This window comes from Miniopterus natalensis, chromosome 10 (genome assembly GCF_054644295.1).
Source record: "Miniopterus natalensis isolate mMinNat1 chromosome 10, mMinNat1.hap1, whole genome shotgun sequence".
Taxonomy (NCBI): domain Eukaryota; kingdom Metazoa; phylum Chordata; class Mammalia; order Chiroptera; family Miniopteridae; genus Miniopterus; species Miniopterus natalensis.
Window position 1 is genome coordinate 38,617,204 of NC_142090.1, and position 12,729 is coordinate 38,629,932.

The following is a 12,729-nucleotide window of genomic DNA, read 5'->3' on the forward strand; positions in this document are numbered from 1 at the left end:
TGTTGAATAAGAGTGGTGAGAGTGGACATCCTTGTCTTGTTTCTGATCTTAGAGGAAAAGATTTCAGTTTTCCACCATTGAGTATATTGGCTGAGCATTTATCATGTTGGCTTTATTATGATACGATACTTTCTTTCTATTCCTATTTTATTGACTGTTTTAATCATAAATAGATGTATCTTATCAAATGCTTTTTCCTGCATCTATTGATAAGATCATATTATTTTTATCCTTTCTTTTGTTAATGCAGTGTATTACATTCATTGATTTACATATGTTGAACCATCCTTGTGCCCCTGGAATGAACCCCACTTGATCGTGATGTATTATTTTTTTTTATGTACTGCTGTACATAGATTTTTGCATCTGTATTCATCAGAGATATTGGTCTGTAGTTTTATTTTTGTGTGTTATCCTGCCAGGTTTTGGTATCAAGATTATATTGGCATCATAAAATGTGTTACGAAGTACTGCCTCTTCTTCAATTTTTGGGAAGAGATTGAAGGAGGATATGTTTTAACTTTGAACATTTGGTAGAATTCACTGGTGAAGCCATCTGGTCCTGAACTTTTTGTTTTTTGGTAAATTTTTTATGGTTGTTTCAATTTCCTCGCTGATGATCAGTCTATTTTAATTTTCCAATTATTCATGACTTAGTCTAGGAAGGTTATATATTTCTAGGAACTTATTCATTTCTTCCAAGTTATTGAATTTGCTGGCATATATTCTTTCATAATATTCTAGTATGATACTTTGTATATATGTGATGTATATGGTGACTTCTCTCTCATTTCTGATTTTATTTATATGGGTCTTTTCCCTTTTTTCCTTAGTGAGTCCAGCCAGGGTTTTGTCAGTTTTATTAATCTTTCCAAAGAACCAGCTTTTTGTTTTATTAATTTTTTGTATAGTCTTTTTTTCTCTATTTCATTCTATTCTGCTCTAATTTTTATGATTTCCTTTCTTCTGCTGACTGTGGGCTCCTTTTGTTCTTTTTCTAGTTTTTTAAGATGTAATGTTAGGTTGTTTACTTGGGATTTCTCATTTCTTGAGATAGGCCTGTAATGATATAAACTTCCCTCTTATTAATGCTTTTGCTGCATCCCAGAAGTTTTGATATGTTTTATTGTCATTCTCATTTGTCTCTATGTTTTATTGTCATTCTCATTTGTCTCTATATTAATCTTTTAATCTCATCTTTTATTTATCCTTGGGTCCAATCAAATTTAGTGGTATGTTGTTTAATCTCCATGTACTTGTGGGTTTCTTTACTTCCGTTTTGCAGCTGATTTCTAATCCCAAGGCACTGTGGTCAAAAAATATGATTAGCATAATTTCAATCTTCTTGAATTGGTTGATGCTAGTTCTGTCACCCAAGATATGGTCTATCTTTGAGAATGTTCCATGTACACTGGAAGAGTGTATAATATGATGTTCTGGGATGAAAGGCTCTGTAAATGTTAATTGTGTTCATTTGGTCTAGTGTTTCATTTAAGGACAATATTTCTTTATTGAGTTTCTGTTTGGTTGATCTGTTTAAATCTGAAATGGAGTATATTAAGGTCTCCAACTATGATTGTGTTTTGATCTGTTTCTCCCTTTAGTTCTGTGAGTAGTTGCTTTATATATTCAGGTGCTCCCTGATTGGGTGTGTATATATTAATAAGTGTTATGTTTTCTTGATGTAGTATTCCCTTTATCATTATAAAGTGTCCAGCTTTGTCTCTTGTTATCTTTGTTGTCTTGAAATCTATTTTGTCAGATATAAGTATGGTTACACCTGCTTTTCTGCAGATGTTATTTTCTTGGATAATCATTTTCGATCCCTTTACTTTGAATCCACCTTTGTCTCTGCAACTTAGATGTGTTTCTTGTAGGCAGTATATGGCTGGATTTTGATCCACTCTGCTACTCTGTGCCTCTTTATTGGTGAATTCAGACCATTTACATTTAGGGTAATTATTTATATATGAGGATTTCCTGTAGCCATTTTTCTTTTGTTTTCTGGTATCTCTGTGCCTCCATTGGTTCTTTTCCTTTGTACTTCTATCTGTTGTTTTTCCTAGTGGTGTTTCATACTTCTTTCCTGTGTGTCCACTTTTTTTAAGCTATGTGTCCTGATTTGGGGATTTTTGTGTGTGGTTACCATTAGGTTTATAAAAAATAAAGTTGCATATATACAATAGTTTTTTTCCTTTTGAGTGTATCTGATGTTCATCCTTTTCCATTTCAGACCTTTACTCCCTCCCCTTTTATGTTTTTGTTGTCACAAATTATCCGTTTATACTGTAAGTTTTCTGGCGATCTTACTCGTAGTGTTGTGACTTTATGTTCTTTGTTTCAGGTAGGATAACTCCAAGTATTTCCCATAATGAAGGTTTTCGGGTGATAAATTCTCTCAGCTTCTGTATGTCTGGGAACATCTTTATTTCTCCTTCATAATTAAAGAATAATTTTGCTGGATACACTATTTGTGGCGGGTAATTTCTCTGTTTCAGATGTTTAATTATTTGGTTCCACTCTCCTCTGACCTGTAGAGTTTCTGCTGAGAAGTGAGATGAAATTCTGATGGATTTTCCTTTGTAGGTCACTTCTTTATTTTCCCTGGCTGCCTTGAGAATTCTTTCTTTGTCATTAATTTTTGACAGTTTTAATACAATGTTCCTTAGAGAGAGCCTCTTTGGACTGAAGAACTATATGTTCTGTTTGCTTCTTGGATTCAAGCATCTTGGATTCAAGTTCTTTCCATGGGTTTGGTAAGTTCTCATCCACTATTTGTTTAAATAGACTCTCCGGTCCCTTGTGCCCCTCTTCTTCTTCAAGAATGCCTATAATTCTAATATTGCTTTTTCTGATGGAGTCAGTTTTTGTAGAGCTCTTCCATTTTTCCTTATGCTCAGGTCTCTCTCTTCTTCCCTCTGTGTCATTTCTAGATTCCTATCTTCAATATCACTAATTCTTTTCTCCATCTGGTTGGCTGTTTTCTATGCTCAGTAGCTCACTCCTAATCTCCATAACTGCATGCTTCATTTCCAGGATTTCTTACTGGTTCTTTTTTAACATGTCAATCTCTTTGGTAAAGTATTCGTTTTGTTCATTGATTTGTTTCCTGAGTGCACTAAATTGTCTGTCCATATTTTTTCACATCTTGTTGAGTATTTTGAGAACTGCAATCTTGAAATCTCTGTCATTTATATCACATATTTCCATGCGTTCCAGCTTGCTCTCTTGGGATTTTTCATTTTCTTTGTCATCATTCTTGTTACCATAGTTGTTCATGTATTTTTTCCTCTTCTTCATCTAGTCATAAATGTCTCTTCTATAGCAGCTTTCTCTGGAGAGGTCTATCTACTATTTTCCAGTAGATGGCACTGAATCGCAAGATTTTTGTTTCCTCTGTGATCTCCCAGATTTAACCTCCAGGGGCTTCTATAAGACAGTACTGTCACACTGCTTGGGGTGGGGTTTATTTTGCCCTCACTGTAATGGTGGCCCTGACCTCCATGGGGTCTAGCCCCAAGCACCAAACCTGGGGATCAGTCATTGAGGAAAACAGGGGTTCTACTGTAATAGCTCTTGTTTTACAGATAAAATGTTCCTCAACACAACACTGAGGGTAACGGGAGGTGAGTTTTGGATGCCCAAGCGACAGTAGGGCTCTGGGATTCCATTTCTTTGTCAGAAATACCCCCACCCAACAGTGGAGAGCCACGAGGCAGAACCCTGAGCTCTGTCAGGCATCTGCTGGCTCAGTCACTATTCACTTTGCTCAGGGCTGCCCCATGCATCTCTCCCTTACTGCCAGCTGGCTAAAGGAAGCATCTGCTACCACTGGCTTCCTCCCCTCTCCTGGTCATGCTGCGAGTTCCCAGCTGCAGAGCTGCTTCTAAGGTCTCCTCCCTTCTCGCTTCCTGCTTATTCCTGGTTGCCCACCTTTAGATGTTTCAGTGTTGAGGTCTCTCAGGTGTGCCTCTGTGTTGAGTAGGGAATTCTTTGTTGAGCTAAAGTTGGTTAATTTGTTGAAATTTCAGGGGAAGAGTCCAAGGGTATCTCTCACACTGCCACTGCTCTGACATCACTCAGTGACTCAAAAATAAAATCATTGATAGTAAAAAGGCAAAGCATAGACTGGGAGAAAATATCAGCAATGCATATACTTGTATCTAAATTATAGAAAGAAATCAATGAGAAAAAGACTAACACTACAATTATATTTTTTTGAAAAACAGGTAAGACTCATATAATTCACAAAGATATATTAATGGCCACTAAGCATGTAAAAAACACGTACATTATTACTCACCAAGGAAATGCAAGTTCAAATCACAATGAGATACTTCTACAAACCTACCAAAATGACTAAAATTGAAAAGACTAGTATTGTCAAGAGTCAGTGAAGATAATTAAAACTCCCATACATTGCTGGTAGAGTATAAAATGGTACCATTTTGGAAAACTGGCAATATACTAAAGCTAAATATGCATCTAACCTGTGACCCACCTGCTCCAGCTAAGAAAAAAAAGTGTGTATGTCAAACAAAAGCCATTCAAAAGAATGTTCATAGGTGCTTTACTCATAAAAGACAAAAACTGTAACAGCTCAAGGGTTGATTAACAGAACAAATGGATAAATTGTGGTATATTCATACAATGAAATAATGTAAAGCAATGTAAAACACAACACTGATACATACAATAAATGAATGTACCTCAAAAACATTTTGTTGAGCAAAGAAGCCACAGATAAAAAACTACATACTATAGAATTCTATTTATAGAAGTACAAGAATAGGAAAAACTAGCTTATAGGTGACAAAATAGTAGTTATCTCTAACAGGAGGTCGTACTGCTGGGGAAGAAGGATGAGAGAACTTTTCTGGGTGATGAAATATGCTATATCTTCAACTGGTGATGTTTATCCAGGTGTATATATTTGTAAAACATCATTGAACCATACACTTAAGATTTTTCACTTTATTATATTTAAATTATACCTCATTTTTATGGGATTTAAGAAAATTTAGAAAATTATACTACCAATTTTGTTTTTTAAAAGATGAGAGACTATTTTAGGCATCTAGTAAACACACTGTATTACAGCACTGTATATAAATTATAGCACCCTGTACTCTTCCTCAGAGCTATTTTTGTTTGAATTTAATGTTTATTTTCTATTAATGTTTGTTTTCCCCATTTAACGATGATGCCTACCCTGCTGTCTGCTTAATCCCCAATACCTGCCACAGTTCCCAGCATACAGAGGGAAGATATGCAATAATCATTCATTCAATCAATGAATTAAGAAGTAGATTTGTCCATGTGAAACAAATACAGTACATGAAGGTTGTATATTTAATTTAATACATGTAAAGTGAATAAAATAATGTTTAGCAAATAGTAATTGATCAATCAATGTTGAGTTAGAAAAAAAAAATCTCCCATGAAGGATAACACAAGACATAAAGTTCCTGACTGATAAATGATAAAGTTGAGCACATGTCATGTGGTTATGCCTTTCAGAGTATGGCACAGTGCACAAAGGGAGCCACAGTAATCCTTTACCTCAGTTATTTTTGTGTTAATTCATTTTAATATTTGAATATACAAATTTAAAAGTCCCAGATCCTTTCATATCTTCACTGAGCATTGAGTTCAGTTCTCCTAAATAAAACCACTCCCAATGTCTTGTACATGAAATAACTTCAATGAGATAAAGAGAAATATATCCATAATCCATTCTCTCAAAGGATAGAAAGTAAATCAGTGCACTTGAATATTTTAAGGAAAGGCAAGACATTTTTTTCTAAGACTGGTGAAAACAAAACAGAAAAAAAAGTACAAAAGATCTTATATTTCAAGTCATTAAAATTCCAATGCCTGCTTTAAAATTAATGGAAAGAAGTAAAGACTGTATAAAAGAAGACAAAGTCATTATGCCAATTTAACCTAACACTACAGCAATATTTCCTGAAGAATTAACTGAATAAAGTAATTCAAGGAAGGAACAGCTATTGGAAACAGTTATTTTTTAAATATGTTTTTATTGATTGCAGAGAGAAGAAGGGAGAAAAAGAGAGAGAGAGAAATAGCAATGATGAAAGAGTCATTAATTGGCTGCCTCCTGCACGCCCCCTACTAAGGATGGAGACTGCAAGGGCCCTGACAAGGAATCAAATCATGGCCTCCTGGTTCATAGGTCAATGCTCAACTACTGAGACTGCCAGCTGAGCTAGAAGCAGTTTTTTAAGACTACTCAATCTATTCTGTTTTGGAAATGAATGTCTTTTTAGTATTTTTATTGACTAGGCTTCCGTACACTTTCTTTTTTATTTTATTTAATTACTTTCAAATTGTTTTCCCAGATTGTGCATTTTCTAAGAGTCTGATCTAACCAACCACATTTTGGCCACCTGTATATCTTTTAGGAACTTCCCAATCTATCATCAATGAGTAGGATTATAATGAAATCAGATAATTATTTCACTGTCAGAATCTAATACATATAACAATCAGACACAACTACACCTGAGGCACTATTAATAAATTTTAAAATACATAACAACTTATATTATTCCAGAGGGAAAAAGAAACCCTCTACTATGTACACATGCCAAGTGAAGGCACTTCAGTAGAAATGGACATCTGTGGACTAGTCTAGTCAGCCATTCTACTTCACCAAACAATATTCCTAAGTCACATGAAGTTGCTTATGTTAAACTTGACTAACATAATATATATGCAAAATGTGTTTACTACTCTATTGCTTCTTGCTAAAAAGTGTTATTTTCTATGAGGTCATATTGACATTTAGGCCATACTGACACTTTTAATAAGTTATTCACTTTTCCTGGTTCTTTCTAAAGTTAACTCAAGTTTAAGCCTATAGCTAGTAAAGATTGAAAATCCCTTTGGAATACCTGAGGAAAATTTAAGAATAGTCTAAAGAAGGATACCTACCTCAGGCCCTGTGATGTGCATCAGACCAGAAACAGCAGAGGCCACAGCATCATAACCAGCTCGCTGAGACAGTGGACCTGTCTGACCATACCCTAAAACAGTGAGAATAAACATATTCAGTACCACATAAGGAAGGCAGTAGTATGATAGTGTGCTTAGAACCATTTGTTTCCAAAAATCTTGCAGCATTTTGTTACTATTACAATCTATACTATCCCTTGAAGAAGGCAGTAAAAATTAATTATGGTGTTATATCCCAAATGGTTGCAAACTGGCGGCTTATGGACTAGATACCTACACAAATGTTTTGTCTGGCCTGAAGAATGTTTTCAACTGTTTTTATTTCATTTATAACATTTAAAAATCAGAAGATGGAACAAAAAATTAAAATTTCTGGCTTTTCTGAAAAATCAGAAAATAAAAACTAGGCCCACATTCTCACATGGCAACAATCAGAGTTAAGTAATAACACTTCCATTTACACAGGGCATAAATTCTCCAATTTGCCAGTCTCCACCACTCATTCCTTTATGCCTCAGCCTGTTCCACTCATTTAACTTACCTTCCAGACTCCAACAGGTATTTGCTTATTCTTGTTCTATACAAAACAATGTACAAAACAAAACAAAACAATGTCTCCCTAGGTTCTGCTTGCATATTAACTCAAAAAATATATAAATGATGATTAAAATTTTGAGCATGATTAAAATGATTACATCTCTTAACAGTGTTTTTAGATTACAAAGAGGCAGTAAAGATATCACTTTTTTTTTTTGCCATCAGCAAAAATCAAGAAAACACAAAAAATATTTTCTCCTGCTCTCCTCAGTCCTGGTGCTTATTGTTGAATAATAAAGGTTATATTAGAATCTACATGAATCTGTCTCCAAATCCCATGTTTCAATCAGAGAGTAGCCAGATGAAGACCCTTACATACCCATCAGCAACTGGCTAAAATTCCCTGCATACTCTGCTTTAGAAAGATCAGGAAAGAAATGCCTCAAGGTCTCTGTCTGCTTCTCTAGCCACCTGGAATAGTCTCCCTCTATTTTACTCCTTATATCCACATAACACTCCCTTGCATCCTCCAAGTCAGCACTCGAATGATTTCTTACCAGAGGGACCTTCCCTAAAGAACTTTTATAAAAGAGCACTCTCACTTCTCACTCTTAATCACCCTTACCTAATTATATTTGACTTCATAAACCTTATCACCACAAGATATATAACATAAATTTTTATTGATTTATTTTGTCTCCTCCCTACTAAAATGTATAGCCCAAGGAATTTTTTTCTATTCAATTCACTGTTGTATCCCCAGCACCTAGAGTAGAACACAATAACATTTATTGCATGAATGAGTGAATGAATGACTATTTATTACATAAAAAATATCATTTTAGAAAAACAAATAATCCATAATAAGTAAATTAACAAAGAAAACAAAGAGGTTTGTTTTTTTCTATTTTGTGTTGTTTTTTTGTTATTGACCAAAATGGCAGCATAGAAGGACATTTTCCTCCTCTCATGGACATAATGAATGTACAGCTACACATAGAGCTTCACTCTGAGAGAAATCCATAAACTACTGAGTGATTTCTACATATTGGGCAAAAGAAAATACCCACATCAAAATTGGTAGGAAAGGCTGAGACACGCTCTTGTCCTATATCCCACTCTAGGCACAATGATATACAATTAGGTTGGAACCCTGAACTCCCCACTTCTTCCTGAGAAGCAAAAGGTTTCAACAGCACAATTACTGGCGCTATTTTTAAAGTTCCCACCTGAGGGATAGGACCCCAAAACAACCAGCTCTGATAGCCACCACAGTTCAGGCCCACAGAACTATAGCAAACAAAGAAATTGTTGATGCACAGGAATACTAACCACAGCTATCCCCGCAGGGCTCAGAACATATGAAGCAGTCAAAAAACATCCATTTCCTAGTCTTTCCCTGGAAAGAGTTTAACTGCATGTACTTTATAAGATGCTATCTGAGGGCACAGGGATTAAATAATACGCTTATAGAGGGTGACTGTCAACCAAAAAGAATCAGTGGGCACATTCCCCACTTTCTCCCTCCAGCAAACTCCAACAATAAAACCAGGTCACTAGCATCTCTTTGGAAGGGACTTCTAAACATGCCTCATGCCCCAACTTTTGCATCTCTTACTTCCTAAGAGATGGGGCTCTGAATCACCTGTCTATGACTGCCAACCAGGCTTTCATGAGTCCCATGGGACTATAATAAACAAACAAGCAGGGTTTTTTTTAAAGGCCAAGGAGCACCCCCCACACACAGCTTTATATCCAGGCTCAATGCAGAGGAGTTGTAAGCTTTCACAGTTGTTGCCTGAGAGCCCAGCTTCTAATCAGCCTGCATCAAGGTGGTGACAATAATAATCCCATTTGGGACATTGATGGGTCACCTCACACACTCAACTACTGAGAGTCAGGAAGTACAAAGACAGTGTCTTGGACTATTACAAAGGTTTGAGGCAATCCTGAGTTCAGACTAGGCTGACTGACAAGATTCATCTCCTACACAAGATCAGTCTATAAAGACTGAAAGAGGTGGCTCTTTTAGCTAATGTGTGAAAACCAACACAAGAAGTCAAGCAAAATGAAGAAACAAGGAAATATGCTTTAAATAAAAGAAGATAAATCTCCAGAAACTGATAATGAAATGAAGATAACTGATTTACCTAATAGCTAAAAATAATGCTCATAAAGATGCTCAACGAGGGAGAGCAGCTCATAGGAGGACTCTGCAAGTCTTATTAGACTCTTGGGGACTGTTGTTTGGGAACTGGAGGAAACGCTGAAAACCCCTGCTGGGGGCTGGGCAGGCAAAGGGCCCATCAGAATGTGTTCTGAATCGAACCCACTGGGCCCTGGCTGCTGAAACAGCCCAGACAGAAGAGGCAACAGGCTGAAATCAATCTGAAGCTGAAGCAGGACAGAGCCTGGGGAACTAGAATCAGAGGACAGGGGAGGGACTGAGGAGCAGAGACTAACTCCCGCAGAGTGAGCGCCTGACAGCGACACCTCTAACGAGAGTGATACCCTGGACTACAGTAGCCACCCTATACCCTGAAGACTCTACAGAAGACTCTGGAGCAAGACCAGGCAACTACAACGTTGCAAAATAGCTGACAAGAAGAGGTGGCCCATGGAGAGCCTCAGATCAACCATCGACCTAAGGACACCAGAGCTAAACCTAGGCGGCTCCTCACATTGGGTGATACACAAGTACCTCCCAGGAGAACTGAAATCACAAAAAACAGTGACCCTCAGACAACATAAGTTGCCCAGAAGAAACGCACCTCATTGACTACCTTTTTCTCTGCTGTTTTTTTGTTTGGTTTGGTTTTGGTTGTTTTTTTTTGGTTTTGGGTTTTGTTTCTTTGTTTTTGGTTTGTGGGTTTGTTTATTTTTTCTCATTTTTCCTTAGGAAGAAGAGAAAGGGGAGAAAATTTGTTTTTTCTTCTTTTTTAAATATTATAAAAATCTTTTTTTTTTTCTTTTTTAATTTTTTTTAAACATTTTTTTTTAATTTTTTTTTTTTTTTATAAAATAATTTTGTCTTGCTTAGCTTGTTTTTGGTTTAGTTTTCATTATTTGCTTTATTTTGTTTTATCCTTGCTTCTACTGTCAAGACATTCTTGATATCCCTGCTTAACGACTGGGACTTTATCATTATAACCAAGTTTACTGCTTTCCTCTATAGTTTCCACCAAATCTCTTACAAGACTCCCTGCCTGCCTGGGCTTTATCTCTCTCTCCTCTCAATCCATTGGCATAACTTTTTTCTTCTTTTTCTTCTTTCTTTTTCTACTTTTCTTTCATTCTTTCATTTTGCCCCCTTCAGCTTTCCTGTCCGAGTGTTAGTTTCTCTTATTCTCTTTATTGTATTTTTGTTTTCTCATTTTCAACTATTCTCCTATTCCTATTCTCTCCCTTAATTTTGACCTGGCCCTTCTATCAGAATCTTTTCTCTGCTTCTGTTATCTCCCAGTAGCTTCTCTATTTTTTATATTATAGTTTATTATTATTTTCTAAATTTTCACCAGTATTAACAACAACATACACCTCTGGGCTCCACTCGACCCACAAAACAAAATCGCACTCCACAAGACTGGGACACAGCAAATATATCTAATATATAGATATAAGCACTAAGACCTACCAAAATGGGGAGACAAAGAAACAACCCCCAAATTAAAGAAAAGGAAACATCGCCAGAAAAAGACAATGAGATGGAGTTGAGCAAGTTATCAGAAACGGAGTTCAGAGTATTGATGATGAAGATGTTCAAGGAACTTAAGAAGACTATAGATGATAAGATCGAGAACCTTAGTGAAAACATGAAAAAAGAGATACATACCATACATACAACTCAGACAGAGATAAAGAATGCTGTATCTGATATCAAGAATGCACTGGAAGGAATTAAAAGCAGGCTCAATGAAGCAGAGGATAGAATAAGTGACTTAGAAGACAAAGTAGAGAAAATCACACAATCAGAGCAGCAAAAAGAAAAAACACCTAAACAGCATGAGGACAGTCTAAGGGAACTTTGGGACAACATGAAGCAAAACAACATTCGCATTATAGGAGTGCCAGAGGGGGAGGAAAGAGAGCAAGGGATAGAGAACTTGGTGGAGGAAATAATTATAGAAAACTTCCCTAGGCTGGCGAAGGAGAAAGCCACACAAGTTCAGGAAGCACAGAGGGTTCCAAACAAGAAGGACCCAAAGAGAACCACTCCAAGACACATCATAATTAAAATGGCAAATGTCAAGGACAAAGAGAAAATATTAAGGGCTGCAAGAGAGAGACAAGCAGTGACCTACAAGGGAACCCCCATAAGGCTGACAGCGGATTTCTCAACAGAGACTCTTCAGGCCAGAAGGGAGTGGCATGAAGTTCTGCAAGTAATGAAGAGCAAGAACATGCAACCAAGATTGCTTTATCCAGCAAGGCTATCATTTAAATTTGAAGGTGGAATAAAGGGCTTCCCAGACAAAAAGAGGCTAAAAGAGTTCAGTACCACCAAACCAGCATTGCAAGAAATGCTAAAAGGACTGCTTTAAGAAAAAGAAGGAATAGTGAGAGAAAGGTACATCAGCATAAAGGGGAAAAATGGCATTAAATAAGTTGATATCAATAGTAACTTTAAATGTAAATGGAATAAATGGTCCAATCAAAAGACAAAGGGTAGCTGAATGGATAAGAAAACAGGACCCAAATATATACTGTCTACAAGAGACCCACCTGAGAGCAAAAGACTCACACAGGCTAAAAGTGAAGGGGTGGAGTAAAATATTCCATGCAAATGGAAAGGAAAAGAAAGCTGGAGTAGCAATTCTTATTTCTGACAAAACAGACTTCAAAATAAAGACCATAATGAGAGACAAAGATGGTCACTACATATTACTAAAATGTTCAATCCAACAGGAGGAAAGAACCCTTATGAACATTTATGCACCCAATACAGGAGCACCTAAATATATAAAAAAATCTCTTGGGGGACTTCAAAGGGGAGATTGACAGCAACACAATCATAGTGGGGGACTTTAACACCCCACTATCAGCATTGGACAGATCATCAAGACAAAAAATCAACAGGGAAACACAGACCTTAAATGAATCACTAGACCTAATGGATTTAATTGACATTTATAGAACATTTCACCCCAAAGCAGCAGAATACACATTCTTCTCAAGTGCACATGGAACATTCTCAAAAATAGACCACATGTTAGG

The 12,729-nt window shown here is 36.4% G+C and overlaps 1 protein-coding gene across 3 annotated transcripts in view; it reads right to left on the minus strand.

Annotated features, from left to right (window-relative positions):
• SUGCT (succinyl-CoA:glutarate-CoA transferase) overlaps positions 1-12,729 on the minus strand; it is an 841,499-nt gene that overhangs the window by 730,350 nt on the left and 98,420 nt on the right. For all 3 annotated transcript variants that reach the window (XM_016207271.2, XM_087821075.1, XM_016207275.2), the window contains exon 7: positions 6,958-7,049. In XM_016207271.2, the coding sequence (XP_016062757.1) occupies positions 6,958-7,049 (92 nt within the window). The remainder of the gene's footprint in view (positions 1-6,957; positions 7,050-12,729) is intronic.